This window comes from Tribolium castaneum, chromosome 1 (assembly GCF_031307605.1).
Source record: "Tribolium castaneum strain GA2 chromosome 1, icTriCast1.1, whole genome shotgun sequence".
NCBI classification, from domain to species: domain Eukaryota; kingdom Metazoa; phylum Arthropoda; class Insecta; order Coleoptera; family Tenebrionidae; genus Tribolium; species Tribolium castaneum.
Window position 1 is genome coordinate 524,949 of NC_087394.1, and position 19,259 is coordinate 544,207.

The window sequence follows — 19,259 nt, forward strand, 5'->3', positions numbered from 1 at the left end:
TTTATCGAAACCAAATAGTCTTCATTATTTTCTTTCTATTCGGGGTTATGTCCTTAGAATTAAGTGTTTCTGACGTAGAATGACCGGCGGAATCCAAATTCGTAAGAATCAAGTCGCTACGACTAACCGTTCGGAAAATATCGGCAAAAATTTAGATTTGTCAAAATTTATCGAAACCAAATGGTCTTCATTATTTTCCTTCTGTTCAGGGTTATGTCCTTAGAATTAAGTGTTTCTGACGTAGAATGACCGGCGGAATCCAAATTTGCAAGAATCAAGTCGCTACGACTAACCGTTCGGAAAATATCGGCAAAAATTTAGCCTTGTCAAAATTTATCGAAACCAAATAGTCTTCATTATTTTCCTTCTATTCGGGTTTATGTCCTTAGAATTGAGTGTTTCCAACGTAGAATGACCGGCGGAATCCAAATTTGCAAGAATCAAGTCGCTACGACTAACCGTTCTGAAAATATCGCCAAAAATTTAGATTTGTCAAAATTTATCGAAACCAAATAGTCTTCATTATTTTCTTTCTATTTGGGGTTATGTCCTTAGAATTAAGTGTTTCTGACGTAGAATGACCGGCGGAATCCAAATTTGCAAGAATCAAGTCGCTACGACTAACCGTTCGGAAAATATCGGCAAAAATTTAGCCTCATCAAAATTTATCGAAACCAAATAATCTTCATTATTTTCTTTCTATTTGGGGTTATGTCCTTAGAATTAAGTGTTTCTGACGTAGAATGACCGGCGGAATCCAAATTTGCAAGAATCAAGTCGCTACGACTAACCGTTCGGAAAATATCGGCAAAAATTTAGCCTTGTCAAAATTTATCGAAACCAAATAGTCTTCATTATTTTCTTTCTATTTGGGGTTATGTCCTTAGAATTAAGTGTTTCTGACGTAGAATGACCGGCGGAATCCAAATTTGCAAGAATCAAGTCGCTACGACTAACCGTTCGGAAAATATCGGCAAAAATTTAGCCTCATCAAAATTTATCGAAACCAAATAATCTTCATTATTTTCTTTCTATTTGGGGTTATGTCCTTAGAATTAAGTGTTTCTGACGTAGAATGACCGGCGGAATCCAAATTTGCAAGAATCAAGTCGCTACGACTAACCGTTCGGAAAATATCGGCAAAAATTTTGCCTCATCAAAATTTATCGAAACCAAATAATCTTCATTATTTTCTTTCTATTTGGGGTTATGTCCTTAGAATTAAGTGTTTCTGACGTAGAATGACCGGCGGAATCCAAATTTGCAAGAATCAAGTCGCTACGACTAACCGTTCGGAAAATATCGGCAAAAATTTAGCCTTGTCAAAATTTATCGAAACCAAATAGTCTTCATTATTTTCTTTCTATTCGGGGTCATGTCCTTAGAATTGAGTGTTTCTGACGTAGAATGACCGGCGGAATCCAAATTTGCAAGAATCAAGTCGCTACGACTAACCGTTCTGAAAATATCGGCAAAAATTTAGATTTGTCAAAATTTATCGAAACCAAATAGTCTTCATTATTTTCTTTCTATTTGGGGTTATGTCCTTAGAATTGAGTGTTTCCAACGTAGAATGACCGGCGGAATCCAAATTTGCAAGAATCAAGTCGCTACGACTAACCGTTCTGAAAATATCGCCAAAAATTTAGCCTCATCAAAATTTATCGAAACCAAATAATCTTCATTATTTTCCTTCTATTCGGGCTTATGTCCTTAGAATTGAGTGTTTCCAACGTAGAATGTCCGGCGGAATCCAAATTTGTAAGAATCAAGTCGCTGCGACTAACCGTTCTGAAAATATCGCCAAAAATTTAGCCTCATCAAAATTTATCGAAACCAAATAATCTTCATTATTTTCCTTCTATTCGGGCTTATGTCCTTAGAATTGAGTGTTTCCAACGTAGAATGACCGGCGGAATCCAAATTTGTAAGAATCAAGTCGCTGCGACTAACCGTTCGGAAAATATCGGCAAAAATTTAGCCTCATCAAAATTTATCGAAACCAAATAATCTTCATTATTTTCCTTCTATTCGGGCTTATGTCCTTAGAATTGAGTGTTTCCAACGTAGAATGACCGGCGGAATCCAAATTTGTAAGAATCAAGTCGCTGCGACTAACCGTTCGGAAAATATCGGCAAAAATTTAGCCTCATCAAAATTTATCGAAACCAAATAATCTTCATTATTTTCTTTCTATTTGGGGTTATGTCCTTAGAATTAAGTGTTTCTGACGTAGAATGACCGGCGGAATCCAAATTTGCAAGAATCAAGTCGCTACGACTAACCGTTCGGAAAATATCGGCAAAAATTTAGCCTCATCAAAATTTATCGAAACCAAATAATCTTCATTATTTTCTTTCTATTTGGGGTTATGTCCTTAGAATTAAGTGTTTCTGACGTAGAATGACCGGCGGAATCCAAATTTGCAAGAATCAAGTCGCTACGACTAACCGTTCGGAAAATATCGGCAAAAATTTTGCCTCATCAAAATTTATCGAAACCAAATAATCTTCATTATTTTCTTTCTATTTGGGGTTATGTCCTTAGAATTAAGTGTTTCTGACGTAGAATGACCGGCGGAATCCAAATTTGCAAGAATCAAGTCGCTACGACTAACCGTTCGGAAAATATCGGCAAAAATTTAGCCTTGTCAAAATTTATCGAAACCAAATAGTCTTCATTATTTTCTTTCTATTCGGGGTCATGTCCTTAGAATTGAGTGTTTCTGACGTAGAATGACCGGCGGAATCCAAATTTGCAAGAATCAAGTCGCTACGACTAACCGTTCTGAAAATATCGCCAAAAATTTAGCCTCATCAAAATTTATCGAAACCAAATAATCTTCATTATTTTCCTTCTATTCGGGCTTATGTCCTTAGAATTGAGTGTTTCCAACGTAGAATGACCGGCGGAATCCAAATTTGCAAGAATCAAGTCGCTACGACTAACCGTTCTGAAAATATCGCCAAAAATTTAGATTTGTCAAAATTTATCGAAACCAAATAGTCTTCATTATTTTCTTTCTATTTGGGGTTATGTCCTTAGAATTAAGTGTTTCTGACGTAGAATGACCGGCGGAATCCAAATTTGCAAGAATCAAGTCGCTACGACTAACCGTTCGGAAAATATCGGCAAAAATTTAGCCTCATCAAAATTTATCGAAACCAAATAATCTTCATTATTTTCTTTCTATTTGGGGTTATGTCCTTAGAATTAAGTGTTTCTGACGTAGAATGACCGGCGGAATCCAAATTTGCAAGAATCAAGTCGCTACGACTAACCGTTCGGAAAATATCGGCAAAAATTTAGCCTTGTCAAAATTTATCGAAACCAAATAGTCTTCATTATTTTCTTTCTATTTGGGGTTATGTCCTTAGAATTAAGTGTTTCTGACGTAGAATGACCGGCGGAATCCAAATTTGCAAGAATCAAGTCGCTACGACTAACCGTTCGGAAAATATCGGCAAAAATTTAGCCTCATCAAAATTTATCGAAACCAAATAATCTTCATTATTTTCTTTCTATTTGGGGTTATGTCCTTAGAATTAAGTGTTTCTGACGTAGAATGACCGGCGGAATCCAAATTTGCAAGAATCAAGTCGCTACGACTAACCGTTCGGAAAATATCGGCAAAAATTTTGCCTCATCAAAATTTATCGAAACCAAATAATCTTCATTATTTTCTTTCTATTTGGGGTTATGTCCTTAGAATTAAGTGTTTCTGACGTAGAATGACCGGCGGAATCCAAATTTGCAAGAATCAAGTCGCTACGACTAACCGTTCGGAAAATATCGGCAAAAATTTAGCCTTGTCAAAATTTATCGAAACCAAATAGTCTTCATTATTTTCTTTCTATTCGGGGTCATGTCCTTAGAATTGAGTGTTTCTGACGTAGAATGACCGGCGGAATCCAAATTTGCAAGAATCAAGTCGCTACGACTAACCGTTCTGAAAATATCGCCAAAAATTTAGCCTCATCAAAATTTATCGAAACCAAATAATCTTCATTATTTTCCTTCTATTCGGGCTTATGTCCTTAGAATTGAGTGTTTCCAACGTAGAATGACCGGCGGAATCCAAATTTGCAAGAATCAAGTCGCTGCGACTAACCGTTCTGAAAATATCGGCAAAAATTTAGATTTGTCAAAATTTATCGAAACCAAATAGTCTTCATTATTTTCTTTCTATTTGGGGTTATGTCCTTAGAATTGAGTGTTTCCAACGTAGAATGACCGGCGGAATCCAAATTTGCAAGAATCAAGTCGCTACGACTAACCGTTCTGAAAATATCGCCAAAAATTTAGCCTCATCAAAATTTATCGAAACCAAATAATCTTCATTATTTTCCTTCTATTCGGGCTTATGTCCTTAGAATTGAGTGTTTCCAACGTAGAATGTCCGGCGGAATCCAAATTTGTAAGAATCAAGTCGCTGCGACTAACCGTTCTGAAAATATCGCCAAAAATTTAGCCTCATCAAAATTTATCGAAACCAAATAATCTTCATTATTTTCCTTCTATTCGGGCTTATGTCCTTAGAATTGAGTGTTTCCAACGTAGAATGACCGGCGGAATCCAAATTTGTAAGAATCAAGTCGCTGCGACTAACCGTTCGGAAAATATCGGCAAAAATTTAGCCTCATCAAAATTTATCGAAACCAAATAATCTTCATTATTTTCCTTCTATTCGGGCTTATGTCCTTAGAATTGAGTGTTTCCAACGTAGAATGACCGGCGGAATCCAAATCTGCAAGAATCAAGTCGCTACGACTAACCGTTCTGAAAATATCGCCAAAAATTTAGATTTGTCAAAATTTATCGAAATCAAATGGTCTTCATTATTTTCCTTCTGTTCAGGGTTATGTCTTTAGAATTGAGTGTTTCTAACGTAGAATGACCGGCGGAATCCAAATTTGTAAGAGTCAAGTCGCTGCGACTAACCGTTCGGAAAATATCGGCAAAAATTTAGCCTCATCAAAATTTATCGAAACCAAATAATCTTCATTATTTTCCTTCTATTCGGGCTTATGTCCTTAGAATTGAGTGTTTCCAACGTAGAATGACCGGCGGAATCCAAATCTGCAAGAATCAAGTCGCTACGACTAACCGTTCTGAAAATATCGGCAAAAATTTAGATTTGTCAAAATTTATCGAAACCAAATAGTCTTCATTATTTTCTTTCTATTTGGGGTTATGTCCTTAGAATTAAGTGTTTCTGACGTAGAATGACCGGCGGAATCCAAATTTGTAAGAATCAAGTCGCTGCGACTAACCGTTCGGAAAATATCGCCAAAAATTTAGCCTCATCAAAATTTATCGAAACCAAATAGTCTTCATTATTTTCTTTCTATTCGGGGTCATGTCCTTAGAATTGAGTGTTTCTGACGTAGAATAACTGGCGGAATCCAAATTTGCAAGAATCAAGTCGCTGCGACTAACCGTTCTGAAAATATCGGCAAGAGTTTAGCCTTGTCAAAATTTATCGAAACCAAATAGTCTTCATTATTTTTCATCTATTCGAGTTTATGTTCTTAGAACTGAGTGTTTCCAATGTAGAATGACCGGCAGAATCCAAATCATACTTTTACGCATAATTTTTGGCTTTATTTTTCTACTAATGTTAAATAATATTGTTAAAAAATCTGTTCATAGTGTCACGAATGGATCACAGTGATTGCGACTGTCTTGTGATAGTTGTGATGAGTCATGGAGACAATGGAAAAATATATGCTAGTGACATGGATTATCGTACAAACACCCTGTGGAAATATTTCAATGCGAGAAGTTGTCCCACGTTGGCGGGAAAACCAAAATTGTTTTTTATTCAGGTTTTTTTCTTCTTCAAATTTTTGGTGTGTTTTTTTTTAATTTGAATTTTTTGAAGGCTTGCAGAGGTACAGGTCTGCACCCCAGCCAAAAACTTCACGTTGAAGAAGACGCTTCTTCAAACGATGTTTCTTACACAATTCCCATTATGGCAGACATTCTTGTGATGTATTCAACAGTTGAGGGGTTTTATTCATGGCGTGACCCCAAAAATGGTGGTTATTTTATCCAATCTTTGGTAAAACAGTTAAGAAATCACCACAGAACCAAAGATTTGTTGACAATTCTTACGTTTGTTAACCGGGAAGTGGCTATTGATTTTACGTCACTTGAGCCAAACCATCCTCGATTTTCAGGACGTAAACAAATGTGTTCTATTGTTAGTATGTTGACACGATTGATGTATTTCACACAACAGCAAATAAAAAATTAATATTTAGTTAAAAAAAAGTGTTTTTATTTTCTCAACAACGGTCACAGATGTAATTGTCCGGTGTGGAGAGGTGTTCGCTAATGGGAGGTGGACATTATTAGGTTTCTACAAAATTGTTCGTTGTGAAGAGGTTTTACTGTATTTTTAAAATTCGTCAAAATCAAGCTCAAAATTCACAAAATTAAGCCAAAAAAATTTTTTTTACAAAAAATTGGGTTTCTTACTAAAAATGTGCTTTGACATTTGAAAAAGATAATAATAATAATGTAATTTGTGACATAGTTGGTGATTTTTGCGGTATTTTTTAGTCAAATTTTTCAAAAAAGTTTTTCCTTTATTTTTTACAAAATTTTGTTCAAAAATAAGTCAAAATTGAGTTTTTTAAGAAATTTCTTAAAAAATATTGCATTTTTTGTTAAAAAGCATGATTTCTAATAATAAAATATTTGATTTTATTGGTAATTTTTTAAGTTTTTTTATTAGCGAAATCTCACAAAAAAACTTAAAAACGAACAAAAAAGGCTATGAGAAAGCTAAAAATAACACGATTTTTACAAAATTCATCTCAAAGAACGAATTTAACAATGTTACATAAACAAAATAATATAAAATAAATAAAAATAATATATAAAATAATAAATAATATATAAAAATAAAAATAAAATAATATATAAAAATGATTTTTTTAAAAAACTACAGTTTTTGTCTTGTTTTTGACTAAATTTTGCTCAAAAATAAGTCAAAATAACGTCAACTGTGTTTTTCAAGCAGTTTTAAAGCAATTTCCTAGAAAATATTGTACAAATAATTTGCATTTTTCGTCGAAAAACGTGCTTTGAGAAGACAATAATAATAACAAAATGTTTGTATTAATTAGTTTTTGGACCGATCAAAAAATTGCAAAATTAGATCGAAAAAGTAAAGTTTTTGAGGTAAAATTGTTTTTTGGAATTATTTTAAATCACTTGAAAAATAATTAACACAAATCGAAACGGATGTTATTTTAGCTTGTTTCATTTGATTTAGCTCTTTTTTAAATAAATTAAATTAAAATTAGATCATTAAGGATATTTTTTTCAACAAATTTTCAAAAATTTTTTGTTAAAATAGTCCAAAAAATTCCAAACTGAGATTGAAGAGCAATTTTTTTTTGAAATTGTGGATAAAATAAGTCAAAAATTAGTAATTTTAGTCAAACATGGTGAAATTTTTGTGTTTTTTTAGGAGTTTAAACACGTTTCTATTTTTTTTTAGCTAAAAACTTATTCTTTTCGTGTGATTCGCTAAATTAGATAAAAAAAGACAGGTTTTTGAAGAATATTTTATTTTGATTTTTCTAAATCAATCGGAAAATGATTAAAATAGATCAAAACGGTTTTGTTCGGTTTAACTCTTTTTTGAAATAAATTAAATTAAAATTAAAATTATTAATTTAATTTAATCGAATTTTCATTTTTAAACTTTCGCAAAAAAAGTCGGAACCTAGTTAAAATTAACATAATTTTTGTTTTTTTAAGTGTTTTAAACTAGTTTTTCAACTAAAAACGCAGTTATTTAGCAAATTATCATTAAAAATATATGTACGTTTCTCCTGTTATTTTTTTTATATTTCAAAAACTAAAACTAAATATAAGTTTATTGATATAAACTAGTAATGCTAATAAAATTATTTACTTTTAAATTGTAGAAGAAAAAATTTTGAAAAAATTTACATGTATAAAGAAAAATACAAACTGAATCATTTTAACTTTATTATGACGTCATATCATATTTTTTTAAATAATAACCGACATTTTTGTTTATTGTATGAAATACTACACATTTTCATCTTTCTGATAATAAAAAAATCTAATAAAGTAAAAAAATATTTGTAATTAAACACACAGAAGGCTTTATTTTTTTGTTCTTGCATTGTTTTTTTAATAATTGGGGTGAAAACATTTAATATGAAACCTAAACACAAAAAGTAAACAAAAAAGAATCATCACTTATAAAATAAAGCAAGAACAAAATGATAAAACTTTTACTTTTTTAATTCATTTTACTTTCTTCTTTTTTATTTTTTTTTGTTTTTTTTGTTTTTTTTTATTAGTTTTATTTTTTTATTTTTCGATATTCTGAAAAAATAAACGCCTTGTATAAGTTGCCTCATAAAAATTAAGAACCGTCATCAAAAGATAGTGATAAAAAGCATTTTTTATTTTATGTCATTGTATTTGGTAATAAGATAAGATAAAAATTGTAGTTTTAACCTTCAAATAATTTGAATGCGACAAAAGCATGAACATTTTATTTGACTCTGATTAATTTACAAAAAAAACGAAACAACTATCTTTCACTCCTCAATATTTTCTGCCATGTGGTTGCACATTTTGCTGGTAGTGATAATCCGGTTCTGGAATATGAACGTTCGGATATTCAAATTGATTCCTGTTAACATTTTGAGGTTGTGTAACGTATGCATTGGGAACCACTGGTTGAGGTTGAGGCGTCAAAAACCCAACTCTACATCCAATTCACAAAAAATTGAAATCAATCAATAAAATTTCAACTAACTTACGGAACACTTGGTTGGACTAAAACCTGACCCGTTCCTTGCCTCTAAAAAAATATTATCAAATATTACAAACTGGAAAAAAAAACAAACACCCAAACCTGTCTCAATTCCTTGCTCCAGTTGAACATTTTTTTGGCAAGAATTAAATTAACGACCCACAAAGTGAAACCTTTTGCTGCGATCACAAGAGGTGGCAGAAAACCATTTGCACAAATTTGTTGCATGGCAATACGATTTGTAGAAATGTAGGATTTTTTCGTTGCATCTAAACATTTTCCATAGTCTGCTCCCAACACAACCACAGTTATGAAGTCAAGTAGGCACACAACTAGCGTGATAACGGCCCAGTTTTTGGCTTTCTGTGCAATTTTCAAGTGGTTTTGTTGTGACATATTGAGAGAGAATCCCAACCAGAGCAGATTGAAGATGAAGTGAATCCAGGCGAAAATTGCGAATGTTGCTGGGATCATTGTTTGGCTCTTGAATAGTTTGATTTCATAATCTCGGGCTAAATATTTTTTATGTTATTTTAATGCATAGCCAATGATGTGTACAGGGTGACCCAACAGGGTGTAACAACCCTGGGAAGTTATTAAAAGTGGTTTTTTAAGATTTTGATTTTTTTGCTAAAACTTCCTGAGTAATAAATACACTTACCTTCAAAAAGGTGAAAAAATTATTTTTTTTTTAAAATTCGTTCTATCGTAGGTTTTTGGACTTGTATATGCCCTTACATTCCTCGACAGTTGTTAAAAGTCCATATGTTCGAATTTTTGATGTTTGATTTTTTCAATTTTTGTCGCGAATTTTGTCGATTTCCGGTACCTGGAGCATTTATCAAGCAATAACACTGGAACTATTAGAGATAACCCTATGATGTGTACCATCATTGGAAAGCTCTTTTAATGATCTATCATTTGCAAAAAAGATTATTGTTGTCCGACTTCTAGTTTTCGAGAAAATGCAAATAAAAGCAAAAATTAGATCATATACGCTAAAATTCATAACTAAAAAACTATTGGGAATTTGGCGCTTTTTTTGATTCCAATCGATTCCTCGGATCATTTTGCATAGGTACGAATCAAAATAGTTCCACTTTTTAGAATAGTTTAGCCGTAAATGAGAAAATAAAAAAAATTAAAAAAAAATTAACACCCCCCCCTTAGAAATCGGTCAATTTTTAAAGTGTCCTAAAATCAAATAAAACCGATTCTATCTTATAGATTTTGATGTGCTCTTTCTGATCTAAAAAAGCGTTTTCTCCTAGCTCTTTTAGTTTGGCCGTAATCGGCGTTTGAAAATTGAAAAATTTTTTTGCGAGATATTGCCTTGAGTTCTATGCCATTTTGTAGAGTTTTTTATTCCGGTTGTGCTCCATTTTTCTGTTTCTTGATAACTCTAATAGTTTCGCCGTAATTGGCGGTTGAAAATTGAAAAAATGTTAAAATGGAAACCTTTTTTTGCATTTTTCTCGGAAACTGTAAGACTTAGAGCAACGAACAAAAATCCATCTGATAGCGCTTATTTTTGTCTATTTTTTCGTCCAAACCCGAAGCCGCTCCGGGCAACGGTTCCGGCTACAGAGGCGATCAAAGTTTTTCACTAAAAAAATTCATAACAAAAAAAAAATTAAAAGTCGTAGAGCAATGCGGTTTGTTCCATTGAATTTTGCGGCTCATTTTACATATTATATCAATTTTTCACAGGAATAAAATTTTTTTTAATTTTTTGCGTAATAATTTTTCAACAAAAAAATTCATAACTCAAAAACTAAAAATCGTAGAGCAATGCGGTTTGTTCCAGTGGATTCAGCGGCTCATTTTCTGTATTATAACAACTTTTCAGGAGATTTAAAATTTTAAATTTTTTTGCTAAAACTTCCTGAGTAATACACTTACATTTAAAAAGGTGAAAAAAATATTTTTTTTTAAACTCGTTCTATCGTAGGTTTTTGGACTTGTATATGCCCTTACATTCCTCGACAGTTGTTAAAAGTCAAAAAAAAGTCCATATGTTCGAATTTTTGATGTTTGATTTTTTCAATTTTTGTCGCGAATTTTGTCGATTTCCGGTACCTGGAGCATTTATCAAGCAATAACACCGGAACTATTAGAGACAACCCTATGATGTGTCTTTGGAAAGCTCTTTTAATGATCTATCATTTGCAAAAAAGATTATTGTTGTCCGACTTATAGTTTTCGAGAAAATGCAAATAATAGCAAAAATTAGATCATATACGCAAAAATTCATAACTAAAAAACTATTGGGAATTTGGCGCTCTTCTTGATTTCAATCGATTCCCCGGATGATTGTGCATAGGAAGGCATTAAAATAGTTCTACTTTTTCGAATAGTTTAGCCGTAATTAAGAAAATAAAAAAAATAAAAAAAAATTAATACCCCCCTCTTAGAATTTGGTCAATTTTAAAAGTGTTTTAAAACCAATTAAAACCTATTTTATCTGATAGATTTTGAGGTGCTCTTTAATCCAATTTTGCAAAATTATATTTGAAAAAGTATAACTTTGGTTAACCACTCTCTTACAACACCCTGTGTATTATAAAAATATTTTTAGTTTATGAACTTTACGTCGATCTGTCGTATAATAAATACATCATCGCAATATTTCAAATAGCAGTAAAGTTATCAACCGATTACACATCCTTGGGTCACCCTGTATATTTAATTACTTACAACTTAAGAAAAGTTCGTACATGTAGTAGCTAACAGTATCCATATATGAGTCAACGTCGAAGCTGATGTCTTTTTTTATGTACAGAATTATACAAATTAACGAAAGGATTGCATATGTGAATCCTTGCAACTGAAAAAAAAAACAATTTTGGCTTAAAAGTGATTATTTTACTCACGATTCCTAAAAATTTGGCAACTTTTAAAAATTGCATTTCTCCTCTAGTTAGGAAAGACATGGTTTCGGGGATTACCACTATTGCGAACTAAACGCGATTATTGATCAGTGATCTGATCACTTAACTACTATCAGCAATCAGATAAAAAAAAATTTGGAAATACAGAGTGTTCCAGCTCAGCTCCCGTCACCTGTAGCGCAGTTATTAGTAAAGTTGGGACACTCTGTATAATCAAAAGTATTTTTCTGAAATGTGTCCTAGGGTATATCAAAACTGTAACTAAAATAATAATTGAGCTACAGAAGACAGGAGCTGGGCTGGACCAACCTGTATATTTTCTGTTTTTTTTTGTATCTACATTATTAGAAAGGTCTATGGTTATTGGTTTTTGTTTTTGTAATACTATTTTTTTATTAATTTACTTTCACGTACTTGTAAAAATTACTTTTATCTTTATCTTCATTTTTGCGCAATTTCCAAAAACACTAAACGTGTTATGTTTGTGATGGCATTTAGTTATCTAATCTGAGCACTTCTGGAACAATTTATCTTTGTTCCACTGACAACTGAATATTGATTGTCTGTGTTTCTGAAATAATTGTTTTTTTTTTTTGATAAAAACATGTATTTTATCACATTTTGAGACAGTTTAGCTTGTTTTTGATTAAAAACTCACCAAATACAAGAAATGTTTGTACAAAAATGGTTACTTTACGAGAAAGTAATGCCGTTCTAGCTAATTTCAAGCAATTTATTTTTGTGAAAAAAATTCTTTGTAAGAATTTAAAAATGTGGTAACATTTGGGTTTCTAAGGTTGCGTGCAACAGTTACTTTCGAATTTATTTATTATTCGCATATGAATGGAATAAAAAATGACACGGGCGCTTTTTAAATAATGTTTTATTAGAAATAAATAAATAATATATTTGACCTAGTTTGTATTTTTTAAAGGCGCTAACAATTATTGGGGACAATGTTACTACAATGTTGGCACTTGTGATTCTACCAGATGTCGCCACCATACCTCCAAAAAAAACCGTTTATTTTTTGAATTTTAATTTGCAAAAAAACCGGAAAAATGTTGACTCCGGAAGTAAAACCTTGTTACGTCCTTCTCGAGCCTGTGACCCCCAAAGCAAACGTCGATTTTAGTGCCGAACTTAAGAAAGTTATCAACGAACGCAATCTCCTAACCTCAAAAACCCGAAAACGAATGACCGAAGCCCTTGAAGAAATTGAATGCGAAAATGAGGAAACAAGTCGTCGCAGTCAAAAGGAGAATATTTTGAGGGAAATACTCGATTCTGAGGAGAATTATTTGAGGCAGTTGGAGGTTATAATGGAGTTTTTCATCAAGCCAGTGCAGGAAAAAATGTTGCTAAAGTCGAGAGATTTCGACGTTTTATTTGGTGATTTTAACACGATTTATAAAGTTAATAAAGAGTTAAGGCAAGAGCTGAGGAAAAACCCCAAAAATGTGGCTGGGGCGTTCTCGAAAATAGCCCCCTTTTTCAAGTGTTACTCGTTCTACGCCTCAGGGTTTAGAAACAGTCTTGACATTCTCCAGGTAATGATAAACTAAACCAATTAATGTACTGTAACAATGTCTTGCTGAGTTTTTTCAATATAGCGAAAAACAATTTGAAAAGGTCTTGTTTTTTGTTTAAAATAAGCCGAAAAATTACTGATTTTTAACATGTTTTTCTAGTGTTTAAGAACGTTTCCACCATTTTTAGTTATTAAACTCGATCTTGATTTTACAAAAATTACAAAATTTTAATTAAATTATAATTTGGGTCGAAAATGTGGTAAGTTTTGTCTTTAAAATTGCTAAATTAGATCGAAAAAGACAGTTTATTCCGAGAAAAGGGCGTAATTTTTGTCTTTTTTAATGGGTTTAACTCAAACACAATTATTTCACGAAATTTGGTCTAAAATAACCGGAAAATTGCTAACTTAGGTGGAAAATGTTGCAAAGCTTGTCTTTTTTTCAACATTTTTTACCTAAAAACTTCGTGTTTTTGCGAAATTTTGTTACAACAGACATAAAATTACATCGAAGAAGATAAAATTTTGTTTTTTTCGTAATTTTATTTTTTTTATTTACAATTGCTTTTGTGTCACAAAATTTTGTTATAAATTTTGAGCAAAAAAAATTATTTTTTTTCTGAATTTTTTATAAAAGTATAGAGTCGTCGACTTTTATTTACATTTTTTTTCATTTATCTTTACTATATTATTATCTAGACTGTACTCAAAATTATCTTTACCTACCTTCTCTATCTATTTTGAATTCTTGTAGATTACTTTTGCATTGAAAAACTACCGACTGTTTGATTTTTTTCTATCAAAAACGCTATTATTTAACGAAATTTTTTCGAAATTAATTAAAAAAATTACTAAATTTGGTCAAAAACGGCTTTTTTGTAAACTTTTATATGGATATTTTTCGAAATTTTTCAGTTAAAAATGCTATTGTTTCACGAAATTTTCGCCAAAATGTTGAAAAAATGCTTATTTAGGTCGAAAATAACGTATTTTTTCGAGTAAAGCTTATTTTTTTGCGGATTTTTACTTTTTCCCAGAGCTTTGACATATGGTTTTAGTCAAAAATGCTATTTTATTTCACGAAAAATTGCTAATTTATGTCGAAAATAATACGATTTTGGACTTTTATCAGCATTTTTGTGCCAAATATGTTCGATTTTGGTGTAATCGCAAAATCAATTTTGGCAAAAAATTTTGGAATCAGCCACAAATATCGATTAAAAAACCGAGAAATCATTAAATTAGGTCAAAAATGGCAGTATTTAACATTTTTCGAGTGTTTTTACACGTATTTTACACGAAATTTGACAAAAAACTGTTATATTTCGTAAATCTTTCATCGAAAAATGTCTAAATTGGGTCGAAACTAATAATAACATGCTTTTTAAGAATTTTTTAATATATTTTTATTTAAAAATATAATTATCTTATAAAATACTGATTTTTGACTTAGTAGAAAAATATAATTTTTATTCAAAAATAGCAAATTTGCTTTTTTCCAACTTTAAAATTAACTTAATTATTTTACGAAATATCGATCAAAAAACCGAAAAATTATTAAATTTGGTCGTAAATGACGATATATTTTAAATTTTTTCGAGAGTTTAAACACGTTTTTTACACGAAATTAGGCAAAAATTTTTAATATTTCGTAGATTTCAAATCGAAAAATATCTAAATTGGACCGAAACTAATAATAACATTCTTTTTAAGAATGTTTTAATACGTTTTTTTTTATTTAAAAGTGCTCTAAGTTTCAACAATTTTGGATCAGAAATGATAGAATTTTTGCGTTTTTCGAGAATTTATAGACATTTTTTTTCAGTCAAAAACTCTTATTTTACAAAATGCTGTTGGAATTAGCCAAAAAAGCTGTTTTTTTTTCCAATTTTAAATAAACCTAATTATTTTACGAAATATTCATCACAAGACCGAAAAATTATTAAATTCGGTCGAAAATGACAATATTTTACTTTTTTCGAGTGTTGTAACACGACAAAAAATATTATATTTCGAAAATCTTGGATCAAAAAATGTCTAATAACATGCTTTTTAAAAATGTTCATTAGAACATTTTTCTCTATTTAAAAATGCAATTATTTCATAAAATACTGATTTTTGACTTTGTAGAAAATTGTTTTTGCAAAAATAAAATTTTTATTCCAGAATTGCCACCGTGACAATCAAAAATTTGGCAAATTCCTCGAAATGCAAGAGACCCGACCTGAGGTCCAATCAAAACTTTCAGCCCTTCTGATAGCCCCCATACAACGCGTCCCTCGTTACAAACTTCTCTTATCATCACTCCTTAAATTAACAAACCCATCAGACCATGATTATCAAAGTCTTTTTGATTCGTTAAAAAAAGTCGAAGATGCAGCCAATCATATTAATACAATTATAAAAGAACAAGAAAACATGCAAAGACTTATCGAATTACAACGCTGTTTAATTAACGGCGAACCAAATGTTATAACACCTGGTCGAAAATTACTAAAGGAAGGGATTTTGTTTAAAATTTCCAAAACCGGTCACAGTCAAAAAACACACGTTGCACTTATGAATGATATTATTATTTTTTGCAAAATGAAAAAGGACGAGGTTAAGGTGAATTCGTTGAAATGTTGCGGGATTTTTCCGCTCAGTAAATGCAAAATTCAGACGGTTTATGATAAGGGGGCTTTCAAAGTGGTTTGTCAGAATGAGGAGATTGTTCTTTATGATGGCAGTTATTCAGAGACTGTTCAGTGGGTTGAGGAGATTGAATCAGCGATTGAAACACATGTTAATGATCGCAAAACATTGAGGAAGGAAAGTACTGTTCGGAGGCCGGTCAAGAGGAAGGATTTGGGGGAATATAACGAAATTGGCTTGAGTCCTGGCAAGAAATTGAGGAAACGGAAATCACCATTTGTAAGTAATTGTTTTGTAAATTAATTTGAAGTTAAACAAGTTTTTTTTCTTTTTTTCTTATTTATTTATCGTTTTAAACACTAATAAAATAAATAAGGTTCGATTCTGTGTTTCTTCAAAATTCTTTTTTAGTTTTATTTAGAATTTTTTTTTTGATTTTCTTAAAATTATAGAGTCGTCTGTAGATGTTGACTTTTATTTATAATTTTTTTATTTATCTTTACTACATTATTTTCTAGACTGTACTCAAACTTATCTTTATCTGTCTTTATGTATGCCTTTTCGAAATTTTTCTCTACCCTTTTTGAATTTACTTTTGCATTGAAAAACTACCGACTGTTTTTCTTTCAATCAAATGTGCAATTATTTAATGAAATTTTGTCGAAATTAACTTAAAAAATTACTAAACTCGGTCAAAAACGGCGAAATTTTTGCTTCTTTTTTAACTTCTGTATGGATATGCAATTATTTTTGACCAAAATTAGTTGAAAAATTGCTAATCTAGGTCGATTTTTTCGAGTTAAGCTTATTTTTTTGCGGTTTTTATTACAACAAAAAATTAACGAATTTTTTTTAGAGAGTTTAGACATATTTTTTAGTTAAAAATGCTATTATTTTACGTAGTTTTGGCCAAAATAAGTTGAAAAATTGCTAATTTAGGTCGAAAATGACGAATTTTTACCCTTTGCGAAAGTTTTGACATATTTTTCACTCAAAAACGCCATTATTTTTCGAAAATGTGTCGAAATTAATCAAAAAAATTAGTAAATTAGGTTAAAAATGGCGTAATTTTTGCTTCTTTCCAAACATTTTAAATTTTGGCCAAAATAAATCTTTTCGAAATTTTTTTTCGACAAAATTACCGCATTTTTACTTTTTATTGAGAGTTTAGCATACTTCAGCCAAAAAGGCTATTATTTTTGGAAATTTTGTCAAAATTAGTGAAAAAATTACTAAATTTTGTCAAAAACTGCGTAATTTTTGCTTCTTATTAAGCTTTTATATGGAAGTGCATTTATTTCACGAAATTTTGGCTAAAACTAGTTGAAAAACTGCTAATTTAGATCGAAATTGACGTAATTTTTTCGAGTTAAACTGATTTTTTTGCGGATTTTATTACGTACAGCAAATAAAATAGGGATTTTTTTGACGATTTAGACATTTTTTCAGTCAAAAATGCTATTATTTCACGACATTTTAATTTTTTGCGGATTTTATTACAACAAAATTACCGAATTTTTACTTTTTTCGACAGTTTAGACATATTTTTCGGTCGAATATGCTACTATTTCACGAAATTTTCTCAAAAATGGTTGAAAAAACATTAAAGGTCATTACGACGTAATTTTGCGTTTTTTTCAAACTTCCACGAACCAGAATTTGTTAAAATAAGTTGGAAAATTGCCATTTGTTAGATCAAAAACTCAATGTTTTGCAAAATTTTGCTCAAATTTGCCGAAACGCGATAGTGATATTGTTTTGTGATTTTTCTTTCATTTTTTAGTAGAAACACTAAGTAGAAACTACAATTTGTTTAGCTTGAAGAACTAGTAGTCAATTTTGCCAACCAAAATTTTTTGCAGCTTGAAGAAAGCAACGTTTTGAGCCCGTTGAGAGTTTCAAAAAGGCGCCCAATCAGAGAAACGAATACGAATCTCAAGCCTCCTTCGTTTTTTGTAACGTTGAAACCACGAGAAGATGAAGACAGTGATAATAATAAGCCAGTGTCTAATGAAGTTTTCGTGTTTGGAAAACCGCATCCAGATCAGGGATTTTCGTTCAAGATGAATCAATGGTTGTGTGGGATTGGCACCTCTGTTAAAAAAATGTTAGGTTTTAAATAAGTTTTTTAAAATATTAAGCCGAGTTGTAATTTATTTAATTTGTAAAGTTTTAAATCGTTTTTTAATAAGGAATTACAAGTTTAGGGGAGTTGTGGCGGTAAGGTTGGCAGCAGTGGAAGTCACTAGGTGCCTATGTTCCCGCGTTCGGTTGGCGTCGGTTTTGTTATGCGCTTTGTTTTTGGGTGTTTTTTAAAAATTTTCTCGTTTTCTTTTGTCTTAATACTCTTGTGATAGTGTTGGACAGAAAAACCCTGATGTAGTTAGTGCCCAGAAGTGAAGAAACAATGATTTAGTCCGATTCCACAGCCTCCTGTTGCTCAATCCTGTTTACTCCTTTTCTCCAGTGCCCCAGGTCAGTTTTTCCTTTATAAAATCCTCAAATACAAAAACAACTGTTTTTTTAATAATGAAATTAAACTGCGGACGCTATTTTACACGCTGTGAACTTTTTTTTTATTATTTTAACCCAAGCGTGGGTCGCCATTGTGTTTATTAAATTTGAGACGTTCAAATTGTTTGTTATTTTGAGTACCAATGCTTGCATCTTTAATCTCAGAAACCAGAAATGTGTTTCGACTTTTTTAAATCATTTGAACCAATCCTAGTTCCAATTAATCCTCTTTGAAATAATTAAAGAAAGGTCGAGTATAGGCAACCATTTATACACATGTGCGTGGGTATTACCAATTTTGAAAAACTGAAAAATGGTTAAAAAATGTGAATTATTCTGGAAATTAAACGATGAGCATGATTTTGCTCAATAAAAAAAGGGATTACTTAGTTTAATTGCGACTTTTAGACAATTATTTGGTTGTCAAGTCTTAAAGGTCACTCAATTTTCAGTTTTTCTTGTAACAACTGCCTTAAAAAACTGATGATTTTAATTCGTTTTTTTTGCTTTAAACTTTCTCTAGAAAAAGTTTTATGGACATTTCTATGCGTTTACAATCCCCTGAAATTGTTAAAAGTAGAAAAAAAGTTATTAGGTTCGATTTTGAAGATTTTGATTTTTCTAATTTTGTTGAGATTTTGGTCGATTTCCAGTACCCGGAACATTTATCGATCAATAATTTCGGAACTATTCGAGATAACCATATGAAGTGTATTATCGTCGGAAAGGTCTTTTGATTATCTATCTTTTCCAAAAAAGATTATTGTTGTCCGACTTACAGTTTTCGAGAAAATGCAAATAAAAGCAAAAATTAGATCATGTACTCAAACATTCATAATTAAAAAACTATTGGGAATTTGGCGCTTTTCTTGATTCC

At 31.1% G+C, this 19,259-nt stretch overlaps 3 protein-coding genes across 4 annotated transcripts; 2 read left to right on the top strand and 1 right to left on the bottom strand.

Moving 5' to 3' along the window:
• Positions 1-5,633: 5,633 nt before the first annotated feature.
• Positions 5,634-6,270, top strand: LOC103314151 (caspase-1; the record flags this gene model as incomplete). The annotated part of the gene is made up of 2 exons (XM_008199278.3): positions 5,634-5,828; positions 5,885-6,270. Coding segments are annotated over 2 exons (570 nt in total), but the record flags the coding sequence as incomplete, so codon positions are not given.
• Positions 6,271-8,534: 2,264 nt separating this feature from the next.
• On the bottom strand, positions 8,535-11,833 carry LOC103314145 (uncharacterized). Of its 2 annotated transcripts, none has more exons than XM_008199253.3 (5): positions 11,686-11,833; positions 11,510-11,639; positions 8,915-9,324; positions 8,820-8,860; positions 8,535-8,764 (listed from the first exon to the last, which is right to left on the bottom strand). In XM_008199253.3, the coding sequence occupies exons 1-5, from the start codon at positions 11,743-11,745 to the stop codon at positions 8,602-8,604; spliced, it is 804 nt and encodes a 267-aa protein (XP_008197475.1). In that variant the 5' UTR covers positions 11,746-11,833; the 3' UTR covers positions 8,535-8,601. The 2 variants fall into 2 exon arrangements, with proteins under 2 accessions (XP_008197475.1, XP_064211146.1); XM_064355076.1 differs by having other exon boundaries at positions 8,820-8,847; positions 8,914-9,324.
• Positions 11,834-12,668: 835 nt separating this feature from the next.
• On the top strand, positions 12,669-18,503 carry RhoGEF4 (Rho guanine nucleotide exchange factor 4). Its single transcript, XM_008199241.3, has 3 exons — positions 12,669-13,253; positions 15,401-16,147; positions 17,731-18,503. Exons 1-3 carry the CDS (start codon positions 12,765-12,767, stop codon positions 17,989-17,991), a joined length of 1,497 nt encoding a protein of 498 aa, XP_008197463.1. The 5' UTR covers positions 12,669-12,764; the 3' UTR covers positions 17,992-18,503.
• Positions 18,504-19,259: the final 756 nt, after the last annotated feature.

Coding starts and splice junctions, on each gene's coding strand:
- LOC103314145 (XM_008199253.3), bottom strand. CDS start 11,745: ATGTCTTTCCTAACTAGAGGAGAAATGCAATTTTTAAAAGTTGCCAAA. Junction 11,640..11,685: donor TTGCCAAATTTTTAGGAATC/GTGAGTAAAATA, acceptor TTTTTTTTTCAG/TTGCAAGGATTCACATATGC. Junction 8,765..8,819: donor TTAGTCCAACCAAGTGTTCC/GTAAGTTAGTTG, acceptor AATTGGATGTAG/AGTTGGGTTTTTGACGCCTC.
- RhoGEF4 (XM_008199241.3), top strand. CDS start 12,765: ATGTTGACTCCGGAAGTAAAACCTTGTTACGTCCTTCTCGAGCCTGTG. Junction 13,254..15,400: donor ACAGTCTTGACATTCTCCAG/GTAATGATAAAC, acceptor TTTTTATTCCAG/AATTGCCACCGTGACAATCA. Junction 16,148..17,730: donor GGAAACGGAAATCACCATTT/GTAAGTAATTGT, acceptor AATTTTTTGCAG/CTTGAAGAAAGCAACGTTTT.